The sequence below is a fragment of the Tachyglossus aculeatus genome, chromosome 8 (genome assembly GCF_015852505.1).
Source record: "Tachyglossus aculeatus isolate mTacAcu1 chromosome 8, mTacAcu1.pri, whole genome shotgun sequence".
Taxonomy (NCBI): domain Eukaryota; kingdom Metazoa; phylum Chordata; class Mammalia; order Monotremata; family Tachyglossidae; genus Tachyglossus; species Tachyglossus aculeatus.
In genome coordinates, this window is record NC_052073.1 from 31,761,607 (window position 1) to 31,779,362 (window position 17,756).

At 45.1% G+C, this 17,756-nt stretch overlaps 1 protein-coding gene across 2 annotated transcripts in view; it reads right to left on the reverse strand.

Moving 5' to 3' along the window:
• Window positions 1-3,968: 3,968 nt before the first annotated feature.
• The window catches only part of TMOD3 (tropomodulin 3), a 132,162-nt gene continuing 118,374 nt past the window's right edge, over window positions 3,969-17,756 (reverse strand). For both annotated transcript variants that reach the window (XM_038750500.1, XM_038750499.1), the window contains exons 9-10: window positions 16,797-16,941; window positions 3,969-7,790 (exon numbers count right to left, since the gene is read on the reverse strand). In XM_038750500.1, the coding sequence (XP_038606428.1) occupies window positions 7,759-7,790; window positions 16,797-16,941 (177 nt within the window). In that variant the 3' untranslated portion in view covers window positions 3,969-7,758. The remainder of the gene's footprint in view (window positions 7,791-16,796; window positions 16,942-17,756) is intronic.

The window sequence follows — 17,756 nt, forward strand, 5'->3', positions numbered from 1 at the left end:
TGCCCCTGCTAATAATAATAATGATGGTATTTGTTAAATGCTTACTATGTGCAAAGCACTGTCCTAAGTGCTGGGGAGGTTACAAGGTGATCTGGTTGTCTCACGGGGGGCTCAAAGTTTTAATCCCCATTTTACAGATGAGGGAACTGAGGCCCAGAGAAGTAAAGTGACTTGCCCAAAGGTCACACAGCTGACAGTTGGCAGAGCAGGATTTGAACCCATCACCTCTGACTCCAAAGCCCGGGCTCTTTCCACTGAGCCACGCTGCTTCTCCCGCTAGACTGTCAGCTCCTTGTGGGCAGGGAATCATCACCATCATCATAATGATGGGACCTGTTAAGCGCTTACCATGTGCCAAGCACTGTTCTAAGCGCCGCCACTTGCCTGCTGTGTGAACTTGGGCAAGCCACTTCACTTCTCTGGGCCTCATCTGGAAAATGGGGATGAAGACTGGGAGCCCCACGTGGGACAACCTGATGCCCTTGTATCTATCCTAGTGCCTAGAACGGTGCTTGACACATAGTAAGCGCTTAACAAATACCATAATTACACAAGGTAATCAGCTGGACTGTGTCTGTTTGTTACATTGCACTCTCCCAAGCGCTCAGTACAGCACTTTGCACGCAGCAGGTGCTCAATAAATACGATTGATGATAATAGTATTTGCCCACTGCTATGTGCCAGGCACTGTACTAAGCGCTGGGGTGGATCCAAGCCAATCGGGTCGGACACAGTCCCTGTCCCGCGTGGGGCTCACCGTCTCAATCCTCATTTTCCAGATGAGGGAACTGGGGCCCAGAGAAGTCAAGTGACTCACCCAAGGTCACACAGCAGATGAGGCAGCGCCAGGATTAGAATCCACGTCCTCTGACTCTCCAGCCCTTGCACCTGGTCCAGAGATTTGGGGCAACAGCATCATCTGGATAAAGATGGGGACTCCAAGACCGTAAGACCATCTCTCTTGGTTTGGAGGATTTGCTTATAATAATAATTACGGTATTTGTTAAACGCTTATGATGTGCCAAGCACTGTTCTAAGCACTGGGGTAGCTACACGGTCATCAGGTCGTCCCACGTGGGGCTAGCAATCTTAACCCCCATTTTGCAGATGAGGGAACTGAGGCACAGAGAAGTTAAGTGATTTGCCCAAAGGCACACAGCTGACAAGTGGCGGAGCCAGGATCTGAATCCATGACCTCGGATTCCCCTATATAATTGTCGGGATGACCCTTTCTCGATAAATCTGAACCAAGGAAAATCCTGTGGAGCTTTTGGTTGCCCTGCAGGTCCTCCCGCTTCTGGCCGTATTACTGTTATGTTACTATAGTTGCCACCATATCTGGTTGCTTACCCACGGTTACACTCTTCTGCGAGCTGGGACTTATACACATTGCCCGCAAGCTGAAACAGTGCAGGCCCTCTGGGGAGTGGAAGTCCCTAGAAAAAAAGGGTAGGGGTGGAAAATTGCCGATAGCAAATGCGAGGTCCCCAGAAAACGGAGAGTGATGTGCCAACATCCTGGTCCACGGTCGTCACCCACCACCCTCATCCTCTCCCCTCCGTTACTGCTCTGACTAACCCCCTCGCCCACAATTACGCACGAGGGTTAGGATGAGTCACTGCGGCATGGCTCCCCGCCCGTTAGAAGGCTGGCGTGACGGGGAGTGGCGGCGGGAGAGCGCAATCGGTGGACGAGACCCAAGGGGGTAGAAAGTGACGTGTCCCCTGCCAGCTTGGCTAAGAAGCTTAGCTCACTAGCCCCAGGGGGGCTGGCAGTGAGTGATAGGAAGCATTAATACTTCCCATACTTCCCGATCATCATCATCATCAATCGTATTTATTGAGCGCTTACTATGTGCAGAGCACTGTACTAAGCGCTTGGGAAGTCCAAGTTGGCAACATATAGAGACAGTCCCTACCCAACAGTGGGCTCACCGTCTAAAAGGGGGAGACGGAGAACAAAACCAAACATACTAACAAAATAAAATAAATAGAATAGATATGTACAAGTAAAAGAGTAATAAATATGTACAAACATATACACATATATACAATGTACATATGTATATATACATATATACAATTCCCGATCCGAGAGCGATAAGGCCTATCCATCGGACTAGGGACTGGGCCCCTATCCATTAGATGGGAATGAGTTGGTCATGATTCCCCCCCAAATATGGCCAACGGGAGGGAGGAGAATCAGGAAGTAGCAAGGTATATCATCATCATCATCATCATCAATCATATTTATTGAGCGCTTACTATGTGCACAGCACTGTACCAAGCGCTTGGGAAGTACAAATTGGCAACATATAGAGACAGTCCCTACCCAACAGTGGGCTCACCGTCTAAAAGGGGGAGACGGAGAACAAAACCAAGCATACTAACAAAATAAAATAAATAGAATAGATATGTACAAGTAAAATAGAGTAATAAATATGTACAAACATATATACATATATACAATGTACATATGTATATATACATATATACAATTCCCGATCCGAGAGCGATAAGGCCTATCCATCGGACTAGGGACTGGGCCCCTATCCATTAGATGGGAATGAGTTGGTCATGATTCCCCCCCAAATATGGCCAACGGGAGGGAGGAGAATCAGGAAGTAGCAAGGTATATCATCATCATCATCATCATCAATCATATTTATTGAGCGCTTACTATGTGCAGAGCACTGTACTAAGCGCTTGGGAAGTCCAAGTTGGCAACATATAGAGACAGTCCCTACCCGACAGTGGGCTCACCGTCTAAAAGGGGGAGACAGAGAACAAAACCAAACATACTAACAAAATAAAATAAATAGAATAGATATGTACAAGTAAAATAGAGTAATAAATATGTACAAACATATATACAATGTACATATACATACATACAATTCCCGACCCGAGAGCGATAAGGCCTATCCATCGGACTAGGCCCCTATCCATTAGATGGGAATGAGTTGGTCATGATTCCCCCCAAAATATGGCCAACAGGTGGGAGGAGAATCAGGAAGTAGCAAGGTATATCCCGCGGAGGGGTCTCCACGAACCCTTCACTCCGTCACACCGTTGTGGCGAGTCGCCTCCACCCAGCATCAGGGATGCCCACTTTGTCGGTCCCCGTATGGGGCTAAGTGACCTCCCAAACCTTCTCGCCGGAGCTAGGAGAAGTGAGCTTTCCCCCTTGGGAACTCGGTTCCTGGAGGCTTTGAAAGGTAGCCCCTGGAGAAAACTTCGGTTTTACCAGCCGCCAGAAGTTGGGTATCACGCTGATTACTTACACCTTTCCACTGAAATCTCAATAAACTTGCCTCTACTACCCATAACCTCGGAGTCTGTGAATCCATTTCCAACCCTCGCTCACGAGTCACCCGGGGGCTGGTTCCCTGCTACTGTAGGCGTCTCACAAGATGCCGCTGCTGCTGGATGCCATAAGGGTTGGTTTCTGGATCTCTCATTCATTCATTCATTCATTCAATCGTATTTATTGAGCGCTTACTGTGTGCAGAGCACTGTACTAAGCGCTTACTCTCCCTCTAACTGCTGCGGTTTCCGGTGGCCTCCGGCAAGGTCGGCTGGCTGCATTTGGAAAACCGCTCTATTCTTGTTCTCTAGAAGGAATTCGGTAGCCCCGGCACCTTCAGTTAAGGAACCTAAGTGGATGATTTCCCAAATCCGTAGCTCCTTACCTAAACCTCGGACTTGTTCTCCACGTCTGTATTCTCCGCTTTCCATACATCCTGGGGTTGGGCAGCGGTGCTGTGGGGAGAGAAGGGGCAGATCTGTGAGACGTCAACGAAGAAGAAAACTTGGAATTTGAGACTAGACTAGGTATAGTGAATAGTGGGGGGAGGACAGATGGGGACAGGAGGGAGAGAGCGGTGGAAAAGGCGAGTGAAAGGGTTCAAATTCCAAGCGCGCCTACCGCAGAGAATGAAATGTGTTTTTTTAAAAACAAGACAAGGAAATATTTTATAAACTTTATTAAGATACCACAATTATTGAATTACTTTATTTTACAGTATATAGCGCTAATATTCTCTAAATACTTGAAGTACAGTACTTAATCCATGTTTCCATAAAAGAAACTTAACTGACCTGACTCGAGTTTGTAATTTACAACACTTAGTATTATTCAAATATCATTGTTAGGGAGTTCACGGCTTTCAGCCTCTCCCCATTACGGCATAATCTTTAAAGTAGAACATTTACAATACGTTTTGGGCATATAGCAATGATTTCCTTTGTGCTTTTCAGCATCTGAACTCGATGTGATATAGACTATGCACTGTTACAAAAAATATATTTCCATAAGCTTCAGAGCGTTATTTTAATAAACCACTGTAATTCAACTGCCCCCACCCCAAAATATCCCAAAACGAAAAAACTGCAGCCTGAAAAGTATCAGCTATTGAAAGGCTCCTGAAAATGAAATCCACTAGTTTGGCTGAAGTCCGTGTGTATTATCCCAAATTCTAAAACCTAAAACTCAGATTTCTTTTCCTTTTTAAGACAAAGTGAAATTGGTGCTTAGGAATGTTGCTGGAGAGACTGACACTTATCCACTAAAAAGGTACAGTGGAGGGAGCAACAGTGGTACAAACTCCCCCCAAAAACAATCACTGACTAGAGAGGGTTTCTTTCATTAAGAAAGAAGCTACATTTCTATACCCTTGAATCCCTGACCTCTACACCATGAAAAGTCAATTAGGATGCATCGCATTGGGGCCACTGTTGGTCTGAATCAGATTCAGAGGGGCTTTTTCACTTCACTTTAAATCCCCCAAGCCACCCAGCTCTCACAGAGAAGGGTTTATTGGTACCCAACTCACTGGACAGAATATACAACGGCTAACCCAGACCACATACGCATCAATAAAGGAAACCACATCGTCAGAATTACTGAAATTTGTAGTCCCTGTGTCAAAAAATATGACTTTCCCTGAAAATTATTGCATTCTATTTGACACTAACCGCTTAGATTGTCTTACAAAATAGGCACCTTAGAAAGAATTAGACAACCTTGTCGGTACAGTAGACCGGACTTTGGCCACATCTCTATAGCACCAACACCCATTATTAAACGATATCACAATATTAGTCGTTTCTGTTGAAATTTTAATATAGTAACATGCAGACATTTTAGAAGAATTCAAATTTTGGGTCAATTTCTTTTAGAATGTTCTCTTGAAATTGGCTATTACAAATTCCCAACACAAGAAATGAAGATTTTAAGAGACCCATATTCTTCTAAACAGGATTTTATGGTGTAGAGTCTTTATCTGAACAATGATGTGCCCTCCAATTTACTTTCATCTGTCCAAGTAACATATATTTAAGCATAATGGGACCACTGAAATGCATTCAAAGCCCTCTTCAAAAGGTGCCAGCTTATCAAAGATCTTCAGTAACTGCTATTTTAAAACAGTTGTTTTTACTCTTCCATAGAAGGTATTCCCAATTTAACCAACACTCGCATAGGAATTCAGATTTTGGAAAGGGAATTACACTGTTAAGAGTTATAGGGCCAAGAATGGAACAGTATTAGCAAACTATCCAACAGAATGCTCCTTTAAAACAAAAATAATGTGGAAAAGTTTAACATGACAATATCCCCGGTAGGCCAACTTCCCTGATCTATATTTTAAAACAGTGGTGAGGGAGGAAACTTCCTCATGATCGTGATCCGTTCAATACAATGTAAGCAAGGCCAGCTTGATGGACGCCACTACACACTATCTTTCACTGTACTTGGACATTTATTCACTAGACTGGAAGCCCCTAGAAGGCAAGGATCACGTGTACCAACTCCACTGTATTGTACTTGCCCAAACCCTTAGTACGGTGCACTTCACACACAAGCGCTCAATAAATATCATTAATTCCTTCGTGCAGTCTCAAAATCACAAAGTGCAATTTGAAAGTTGAATGCATAGTTAAAATAAAGCCTTGGTGAACACACACAGAAATAAATTTAGTGGTCTACATACTGAATTAGGAGCACAAAATATTTTGAACCATTACAGGTCCTGAACCTTGGGAAATTTCACTGCTTGGAAGAGGGATGCTTCGGTTGGTAATAAGGAAGGTCCGGTTCAAAAAAAAAAAAGCTTTTCACAACAAAAAACCGGCATCCAATCCATTGGACCCAAAACTTTTAAAGGTATCTATAAAATAAGTTTTTTATGAAATTTCTGGCATTATTTTTATGGTATTCTTTTACAACAAAGTCCCTGAAAATTGGTCCATCTGATTTTGTTAGTGGCACATGAGTTGCTGCCCGCTTCAGAGTCCAATAAATCAAGCGAATATCCAAGGTGCAAGTTTTTAAATTTAGATTAAAGGTTTTTAGCTTTTTTTCCACTGACTTAACAGCCAATTCTCAATTCTTCAGGTGAGCGTTACCCAGCCTCTTTACTTTCCTTCTGGCCATTTCACAGCATAAAGGGAAAGATCCCAGCACTGCTTAAAGGGTCCAGGGCAACAAGAAGATTCTTGATCACCTGGTAAATCATATTGACAGAATGTGAATATTACAGTAGAGGAAAAGTCAGCACTAGGTTCCAAACCCAGGCCATTTACACAAAAAACCCATTCATTTGGGGGTCTTTTTTTGTTGTTGCAGTGATGCTGAAATACTGTTAAAGTTATTTACGTACAGGTTTGGTTGGTCTTCAGTGTTGGACGATGGTAGAAATCAACCTATACAAGGGTTAGTTTCTAATTCAAAAATGTAGACAACTCAACATTCATTTTCAGATAAATGTTAGCAGATGTTCATAGTCTCATCACAATCTTAAGAGTTCGGTTGTGATGACAAGACTTTCCGCCCCCGCCATTACTCTGAATAATTGAGAATTAGCTTTACGGGCTCTTCGAATCGTAGAAATGTGTTTTCCACTACAGTGTACTGCTTGAAGGAACTCTCATGCATTTAGAAATATTTGCACACGTGCCTTTATACAAGGTACAAAATTTGCCTTATGGCTGTTGAACTTGTAAAATAAGTCAACGTATACCCAGCTGAGATCAGCAGAAGACAAAAAAAAATCACTGATGCTTTAAAAAATTTTCATGGCAGCTTGATTTGGTTCTGACAGGATGCTATACATTCTACATTTTTAAAAAACCTTAGAAGTTATTTACGGTCTTTACTTTTCTTGCGAGAAAGCACAACTAGGCCTCTTTAGGACCATGTTTTCTAAAGAAAAGCTAAGATTGAAGCTTGATCATAATACCAGGAGAGCAAAACAACTTTATAAGGGAGCAACAGCTACCGTGACACATCTGTAGATGATTTAACTCTCAATGCTCATGAACGGAAAGAAGGCTGAGGTCATAACCACCAGATCAAAGCCGATTACTTCTGTGTGGAAAAATCCCTTTGCAACAAAAAGTTATTGTTCTCAAAATACACAATGCTTTCCATTCAAATGACCCCTCCAACTTTTCCTTCTAACAATACTTTCTCTGTATTCATCCTTCACATTCTCTGAACCTACACTACAATTGATTTTTAAGCAGTAATAAAATATTGAAACATAAGGTTCTGAACAGTTTTTTACAGTTCGGTGCTTGTAACACCTTAACTCGAAAAAGTGTTGCTCATTGAATAATAATAATTATAATAACAATAATAAAAAAAGGAATGCGCTTCCAGTCTTTTCCCTTCTACCCAGGCAACTTGTCTGAAATCACTGAAGAACTATCCTCGGTGACGCGATGAAGTGTTCCTTGTTGACACGAAATCTGGCACTTATTGGTCTCCTTCAACTCGTCTCTTGCGAACTGTGTGAAAGATTTAAGAATGTGTTACGATTCTATATTTTGATCATATGAGTCTCCTGCAAAAATGAGTTTCCATTGAGGTACCAACAGTTTCCGTTAGATTCAATCCAAAAAATCAGCCTTTAACATTTTCACGCCATACGGAATACGTTAAAGGTGCTGAAGAAAGTTTAGTCTTCTCCTCATTCTAATATACCTATAAAGAGGAATCAAGGTGCCTCAGTTACATTTTACAGAATGATCGCTACATCTGAGGGAGCCTGAGCTCTGAAGCATCTTACACAGGTGTATTTTAGCAATATAAAAATAAATTAGTCAGTACCACAATAATAGTCACTACGGATTTGTGCCTCTAACTTCATGCACCATTTTCCCAACAGTTCTGTCTTCTCTCCTGATTTTGCCAATGAAGTTTACGCACACCCAATTTGGGGGGTGAAAGGGGACGTGACTTCAAATACTAAGAGTTACACCTGTAGGGTGGCAGAAAAACATGTTCATTAGAGAAATGTGAATGCATTTTCAGACATCTTAATACATTACAAAGTGACACTCGGGTGCACAGAATTAGTGAGTATTAAACACGAATAATGCTCACATGCTGGTCTGATTGGAGTCTCTGCTGAATTTACTCATTCTAGGACAAGACCACACCAATATGCATATGCCATCTCTAGAGGTGAATACGTACATCTGCTGTCCTTCCCCCCACTTTCTCCTATCAAGGAACTGGACAGAAACTGTAAAATTGCCGGTGCAATCTTTTTAGAACATTTTACCGGGGCCTGACGATGAATCCTCGTCATCATCATCATCCCAAACCAAACAGATCCAGGACCCAACAACCCTCGCCGCTCCTGCAAACGCTGCAGTTTGCCCCTGAGTGCCGTGGCCGTCCCAGCTGAAGAATCCAGCTCCTAGAATGCATGTTTTACTTCTGCCGTTTCAGGCGCTCAGTAAGTAGCCTCGACTGATTAAACCTAAGGCCAGCACCCTACTCTACCTCGATTTTGAGAGACTTTTTAGTGATAAAATGGCAGCTGAAAGATTAAAGTGCTGACAAAAAAATTACTACCGCAATTGGAAACCTGAAATCAGCAATAATATTTATTAAGCACTTACTATGTGCAGACCACTGTACTAAGCACTTGGAAAGAATACACAGATTAGTCCCTATTTGAAGATTAGAGGGTGGGGGAGAGGAAGGAATTCATTTTGCTTGTCATTAACTATCGACAGCGGGTTTTTCAAAGGGGATAAATCGCTTGTCCTCCCTGATTCACCTGCATCTGGCAGATGAAGTAATCAGTCACCCAGAGGGGTTGCTTAAATGTGGCAGAAGTTCTGTATAAACTGGGCATTCCAACCTAAAATGAATCCCAAACTTGCTGTTATTCACAAATAAAGAAAGCATCTGGGGATTTCACGACTGATAGCAGTACAGAATATGCAGAACGGATACCCAGCACTGCATGCAGTGCTGTACGCAGTGTTTGGTACAGTGTGCTGCGCAAAGTAAGCATTCAATAAATACCACTGATCGAGCCTGGATATCATACTTTGCTTTTAACTTCAGGGATATGGCCATAAAATTCAAAAGCAAACAAGACAAAGCAACAAACAAAAAAACACAAAAAATCCCTAGTTTTTTTTTTCTGGCTGTCAAGCAATGAAAGCTAACAAAGCCAAGTACAATGCCATATTTGAATTTTTTTGATAATAATAATAATAATAGCATTTATTAAGCACTCACTATGTGCAAAGCACCATTCTAAGCGCTGGGGAGGTTACAAGGCGATCAGGTTGTCCCACGGGGGTCTCACAGTTTTAATCCCCATTTTACAGATGAGGTAACTGAGGCTCAGAGAAGTGAAGTGACTTGCCCACAGTCACACAATTGGCAGAGCTGGGATTTGAACCCATGACCTCAGACTCCAAACCCCATGCTCTTTTTCCACTGAGCCACGCTGCTTCTCTATGAGGACGATTTAATAATGAGGATGATTTAATCGACTGAATTTCTGTAACAGCTTCTTTAGCTTTTTAACAGTACTTTATCAGAGGATCTAAAACCATAACTTAAGAAAACGTCAAATGGAAATTTTAGTACTAAGGTTCAACATCATAGCGCCGCCATAGATGCTCGGGACTCCGTTCCCGAGAGGCCTGCCCGCCCGCAATCACACCGCGTGGCCCCTGCTGCTCCCGGAAGGCTCCCCTCCTCAGAGCGCCCCAATAGATGCCCCCTCCCTGCTCCCCACCCCCCCATTTAAGCGACCTTCCTTAAAGTGCCCCCCATCCCCCCCACTTCCCGGTCCGGTCCTGACTGACTCTCCCAGCCGATCCCACCCCGGGGAAAAAGGCCCTTGTTATCACCATGTTACATTAACGACAGCCTCATTGGCACCTCCTCGGCCCTCCCATGTTAGTTGGCTGTTCGCTCCCCTCCCCAGGTATCACTGCTCCCTGAACCCCCTTAACTGGCCCACCCTACTCCAGCACATAATAGTTTGTATCTGCTCTCTGTGACATCATTATCTGCCAATTTTATTATCGCCATAGCATATTGATTGTTTAACTACCCCCTGTGATGCCATCGCCTACTTATATCATTGCTACTGTTTTATTGCTTCTGCATCTCAGTTGTGAACCTCCCGCTGTACTGTCACTCGCCCTGCTGACCTCACCATGAACTTTCAATTCCCTTGCTCCCAACTGCCATTACCATTCCTCCCCTTCCCCTTCCCCACTCAGCTTTTCCCCTCCCCCTCACCCCCTACCAAGGATCCCTCTGTACCAGCGCCAGCCCTCCACTCCTCCCTCCCGGCCCCCTCCCTCCCCTTCTCCCCGCCCCCACCCCATCCCAGTTCTCCTTTCCCATCTCCACCCCTCTTCCCACTCTTCCCACCCCTCTTCCCATTTTCCACTGAAACATGGCTGTCTCCAGACGACACGGTCCCTTCTGCGGCTCTCTCCAGTGGAGGCCTCTTCTTCTCCCACTCCCCCAGACTCACCGGAAAAGGAGGAGGTGTCGGTTTCCTTCTCGCCCCCCAATGTCGCTTTCGCACTATCCCTCCTCCCCCTTCCTTCCCTTCCTTAGAAGCCCACATTATTCGCCTCTACCACCCCCTCCAGATTCTTGTAGCCGTCATCTACCGCCCTCCCGGCCCCACTTCCAACTTCAACGACTTTGACCCCTTCCTCACCTTCCTTCTCTCCTTCTCCATGACCACTCTGATCCTCGGAGACTTCAACATCCATATCCACATGGATATCCCTGATGACTCCTCTGCCGCCCGCCTTCTATCTCTCCTCGACGCTGCCAACCTCTTGCTCCACCCCACCTCACCCACTCACCAACTTGGTCATACCCTCAACCTCATCATCTCCTATCGCTGCACTGTGTCCACCCTCTCCAACTCTGAAATCCCTCTCTCTGATCATAATCTTCTCACCTGCCTCCTCACTCACACTCCTTTCCCCTGTAAATCCATATTACTCCCTCACCGAGATCTCCGCTCCATTGACCCCATCCATCTTTCTGAGTGCCTCACACCCCACCTCGCCTCCCTCTCCTCTCTACCCAATCTTGATGATCAGATCAACTCTACCCTTCCTACTCAGCTAGACTCACTCGCTCCCCTTTCCCTTCGCCGCTCTCATACCACTAACCCACAGCCCTGGATCACTTCCACTGTCCGCCTCCTTCGCTCTTATGCTCAAGCTGCCTAACGCTGCTGGCGAAAGTCACCATGCCAACCTCGTTCACTTCAAGTTTATCCTTTCCTGCCTTAACTCAGCCCTTTCTCCTATTTCTCCTCCCTTACTGACACCCACGCCCATCACCCCCGCCAGCTCTTCCATACATTCAACTCCCTTCTCAGGCCCCCGGTTCCTCCCCCTCCTCCTTCCCTCACCCCCAACGATCTGGCCTCCTACTTCATTAACAAAATTAAATCCATCAGGTCCGAACTCCCCAAAGTCACTTCCCCCACTTCTCCAACCTCCTGGCTCTCAACACTCTCTGCTACTCTCCCATCCTTCCCAGCAGTATCCTCAGAGGAGCTCTCCTCCCTCCTCTCAAGTGCTACTCCGGCTACCTGTGCTTCTGACCCCATTCCCTCTCGTCTCATGAAATCTCTCGCTCCATCCCTTCTCCCCTCCTTAACTTCCATCTTCAACCGCTCACTCTCCACTGGTTCCTTCGCCTCTGCCTTCACACATGCCCATGTCTCTCCCATCCGAAAAAAACCCTCTCTTGACCCCACTGCACCTTCTAGTTATCGCCCCATCTCCCTCCTACCATTCCTTTCCAAACTCCTTGAACGAGTTGTCTACACATGCTGCCTCGAATTCTTCAACATCAACTCTCTCCTCGACCCTCTCCAGTCTGGCTTCCGTCCCCTGCATTCCACGGAAACGGCCCTCTCAAAGGTCACCAATGACCTCCTGCTTGCCAAATCCAACGGCTCCTACTCTATCCTAATCCTCCTCGACCTCTCGGCTGCCTTCGACACTAAGGACCACCCCCTTCTCCTCAACACGCTATCTGACCTTGGCTTCACAGACTCTCTCCTCCTGCCTTCAAGACATCTCCATCTGGATGTCTGCCCGCCACCTCAAACTCAACATGTCCAAGACTGAACTCCTTGTCTTCCCTCCCAAACCCCGCCCTCTCCCTGACTTTCCCATCTCTGTTGACGGCACTACCATCCTTCCCTTCTCACAAGCCCGCAACCTTGGTGTCATCCTCGACTCCGCTCTCTCATTCACTCCTCACATCCAAGCCGTCACCAAAACCTGCCGGTCTCAGCTCCGCAACATTGCCAAGATCCACCCTTTCCTCTCCATCCATACCGCTACCCTGCTCGTTCAAGCTCTCATCCTATCCCGTCTGGACTACTGTATCAGCCTTCTCTCTGATCTCCCATCCTCGTGTCTCTCCCCACTTCAATCCATACTTCATGCTGCTGCCCGGATTGTCTTTGTCCAGAAACGCTCTGGGCATGCTACTCCCCTCCTCAAAAATCTCCAGTGGCTACCAATCAATCTGCACATCAGGCAGAAACTCCTCACCCTGGGCTTCAAGGCTGTCCATCACCTCGCCCTCTCCTACCTCACCTCTCTTCTCTCCTTCTACAGCCCAGCCCGCACCCTCCGCTCCTCCGCCGCTAATCTCCTCACCGTACCTCGTTCTCGCCTGTCCCGCCATCGACCCCTGGCCCACGTCATCCCCCGGGCCTGGAATGCCCTCCCTCTGCCCATCCGCCAAGCTAGCTCTCTTCCTCCCTTCAAGGCCCTACTGAGAGCTCACCTCCTCCAGAAGGCCTTCCCAGACTGAGCCCCTTCCTTCCTCTCCCCCTCTCCATCCCCCCCATCTTACCTCCTTCCCTTCCCCACAGCACCTGTATATATGTATATATGTTTGTACATATTTATTACTCTATTTATTTATTTTACTTGTACATATCTATTCTATTTATTTTATTCTGTTAGTATGTTTGGTTTTGTTCTCTGTCTCCCCCTTTTAGACTGTGAGCCCACTGCTGGGTAGGGACTGTCTCTATATGTTTGCCAACTTGTACTTCCCAAGCGCTTAGTACAGTGCTCTGCACACAGTAAGTGCTCAATAAATACGATTGATTGATTATTTGACCATTGGAAATTAAGCAAACACTTAAAACTTGAGTTACTCAATCTGCTCTGTCTCTGCATTCCTAAGAAATCATTTCTGGTTGCAGCACTCGGTGACAAGGAGTTTTGGGGTTATTGGATCAGCATTCTGGCCAACCATGCGTGAAGGAACAAACATTAGAGGAAACAGGCATTCGTGAAGACCAAGAATAAGGGGCAGCAATCAAAACCACACAGAGGAAACCGAAGATGCCAAGGGTGATGAGAAAGCATATAGACAGTGCTGTGAGACAGTATCACACTCAAATGAGAACTTGATACCTAATTAGCTAGACCCCAAAACCTCTCTGCGTTGAAGTGCTGAAGCTATTGGTCAGAGGCGATATTTCTTCAAGATGTCCAGACTAAGAAAGTAATAGGAGAAAAATGCAAGCTTCTGAAAGAAATAAGTCAACTTTGGTTAGGCGCAAAAACCGAAACTCTCTGATTTCCCGGGTTTCTGCACAAATTCTAGAATATTGGAAATTTTTCTGTTTAACTGCCTTGGCAAGAGTGAGGGCTTTGGGGGGAGTGGAGTTCACCTTTCCTTTCCAAGCAACAGCCCTTGTTAAATGCTTCCTCTTAAATTGTTAGTTTCAATGTCTGCCTCCTCTCCTCCTCCCCACAGCTCCCTCAGACTGTAAATTCCTTCTGGGCAGTCCCTGCGTTTCATTCCATTTTCTTTTGTGTAGTCCCAAATGCTTAATAAAGCATACCGCACGTTGTAGGTCCTGAAGCTTTGGATGACGATGCTAATGAACACAAACCAGGTAACTGAGGTTCCAAAGCCTGAATGAATGTACTGGGGTTTCAGAAAGTCTCACGGTGTCCAGATATGAGTGGGCCCATTTATTCCCCCCTCCCACTAGCAGGACTCTGCTAAAGACGACTGGATCTTGCCTCCCTAACCATGGACAAGACAATTTTTTTTTTTTAATGGTGTGTGTTAATCGCTTCCTATGTGCCAGGTACGGTATTTAAGCACTGGGGTAGATACAAGCTTATCAGGTTGGACAGAGCCTGTCAGTCTTATTTCTCGTTTTACCGATGCGGTAACTAAGGCACAGGGAAGTGATCTGTCCGAGGTCACATAGCAGACAAGTGGCAGAACCAGAACTGGAACCCCGGTCCTTCTTACCCATTAGGTACCCATTAGATACTCTACTCATTAGGCCACGCTGCTTCTCAATTCGATTTGCAATTGTGGAGTTCCATGGAAAGTTGGGTGCTGTGTTAAAAGGGCTTGGTGAATGGCTTCCCTGAGTTTCCCGCCTGGAAATGCTTCCATGGATTCCCCAACCCCCTAAAACTCCCACCCAACTTCTCTCTTGCATGGCTATTTTACCTGCGATGATTATGGTGTGAGCCGCTGACTTGCACGGTAGCGATGAACAAGTCTCTAACCACACAAGACCCTGTCACTGTGCACTCCAGGGCTTGACTTCGTTTCAAAACTAGCACTGAGCGAGAGTGGAAGGGCTAAAGGTTTTAAAAGAGAAAACCACATGCAGGATGGGCAGAAGTACATCCGAAGGCACAACGAAGCCAAACCTTAAAAAAAAAGGCATAGCTGAAGATGGCTGGAAAACAAGAGGAATGGACAGTTTCAACCAGGAGAGCAGCAACCAGGAATGAGATGGCAATCAGGAATGCTCTCTTGCAGCATAATCTTCAGGAAGATCAAGCGCACCTCACGCAGAGCTGAATTCACCGCCAGCGGTCACTGCAGACACAAACTAATGGACAATCTTACGGTACGCCCAACAGGAAAGAGTGTTCTGGCCAACTATTGGTCTTTTCGGCCACATCGACACACTGAAAGAGCAGTTGTTCTCGGCGTCAGCTATCAATAGAAAACCCAACTTTCCAAACTCAGTTCTTCCACAACAGAGGAGTTACTTTCCTGTGGCGGGCCTTGTGAAGGAAAGGTCAGGCTTGGACTGGTGCTATGCATAAGTGTATTCCCTCCCTCTTTGTAACCGACAGATGATCGCTCTCTCCACCTTCAAAGCCTTATTAAAAGTATATCTTCTCCAAGAATACTTCCTCAATTAAATCCTCATTTCCCCTACTCCCTCTCCCTTCTGCATTGCCCGTTTACTTGGATTTGTACCCTTTGTTCATCCCACGCCCAGCTCCATAGAATTTATCAGCTTATCCTTAATTTATTTTCATGACTGCCTCCCCCCTGTAGGCTGGAAGCTCCTTGTGGGCAGGGAACATATCTACCAACTCTGTTATATTGTACTCTCCCAAGCGCTTAGTACAGTGATCTGCACACAATACGCGCTCAGCACCACTGATTGACTGAAGCATTTCTTCCCAAATCACACCCTGTTTTAATCAGATCCACAAGGACTGTTGGAAAAATCCCCTTCATTTCCCTAACAGTGTTCTATCTAAAACATAGTGAAAGCATAGGTTATGGGACAATTGTGGGTATTTATTAATAATCCTGCACGTTCTTAAGCTGTCCTAATAATAAAGCACCTCAATGAAGCAAATATACTGATTGATTCTCCAAGGTGAGAGATCTCGACTCTTCTGTAGGTAAAAACATTTAATTCCCTGGAGGAGGAGGGAAGCAGAGAGGGGAAGTAGAGGAGAGGAAACAACCCATGTGACGGTTCTGGGACTGTGATACCAGAAATAAAAAGTGAAGTCTAGCATAGAAATAGTGCAACAAAACCTGATTGAGAGCCATGTTCAACAACAGCTATTTTGTTCTTCCAGGACATCTGACAAATGTTTAGATCCCCTCGAATTCCACCGTGTACGACACATCACCAAATTATGGGCTGTACTTGGTCCCAACACAGAAGTCCCATTTTCTAGAACTCCAAACTGAGCTCCCTTTCAACCATTATTAAAAAGGACCAATGTCATATTTCAACTTTTAACAAGGAACTTTTTTTTTCCAAATGACATTATCCTGTCGGTCTAACCACAAATGGTTCCGCTACCACGAAGGAAATTATCAAGAATACTGGCTTGGGAGTTAATGTTAACTCACAACCAATTACCAACAACACAATTACCTTTGAAAAAACTGGGTGGAAAACTGCCCGTGTGAGATTGAAGGAAAGACTGCATTCTAGTTTTGATGTGAAGCTCTGGACAATGTCCTGGATTAAAGCAATTCATACTTATTCTTTTATTCTGAAACCCAACAACTGCAAACTGATAAACGGACAAAACTTAGGCAATGGAGTTTATAATTGCAATGTGTCCCAGAAAGCTTCTGAAAGGAGGGGGATGGGGAGGACGGGAAACAAAAAATAAACAACTTCTAAATGAGGAATCACCATTTAAAACATCAACTTGTTCTCTTACCTAAATCATTGTTTTTCGTTATGGCATTCGCTGCCCTGGTTCGTGGTCCCTGTTGCGTAAACTGATACCCAAATTTAAGGATCTTTGTATTTTCCTCAAGCATCTTGGCAATTTCCAATTCTACAGCTGTCCCCAGTTGATGCCTCTGAAATGCAATTTGAAATACAGATTACGGTCTTATCGACTTGCTAAATTACAGTCTTCAGTATTTTTACTTCCGAAGGAAAAGCAGGAGAGGGGACGATTTAGCCTGCTTCATTACTTCTTTTGCCTTTAAAAAAATTCTTAGAAAAACCCACAAGGGGAGATGGTTCAATTTCGCCCCGTTCAAAGGCAGAATGTCACTTTTTTATCTGACGGTATGAATATCACCTAAGATTGATTAGCTACAGGGATCGCTCTGAGTTTGCTGTGTTCCACTCTGCATCATGATGCCCAGAATTCACCTCTGATCGAACAAGGAAGAGTCCCCGAATGCTATCAAGTTGAAAAATGTAGTAGTGATCAGCACAGACCACTAGACGTCCAGGGACTCTGTAAAAGGTGGTGTAAAAGGTGGAGTAACGAGAACAAATTAAAAAAAAAAAATAGGCAAGATGTTTTTCATTCCATTCAGGCAATTTTGGAGTCCTTCTAGAGAGGTTTCACTTTTACTCAGCAACGCCAAAAGGAAACAATTTTCATCCAGAGCAGTTGGTAACAATAAAGCTTGGGTCCTGATGCTCTAACTTGGCTCCCACCTCCCGGTTTTGGTTTCATCTCCACTTTCCTGGCCCCCAACTCCCTGCTTCCAAACTGGGGCTCTCGGTACCCTACAGTGAGCAGCGGCTAGTGAATGGTTGGTTTTCGTGAGCAGCCAGGAGTTTGCCAAAGAGTGCCCGCATCGGAGGCAGGGAAGAAATTCCAGTTAGCTGTTGATCCCGGCTCTAACTCTGTCTACTTCTGAGAGCCACTTCCTGA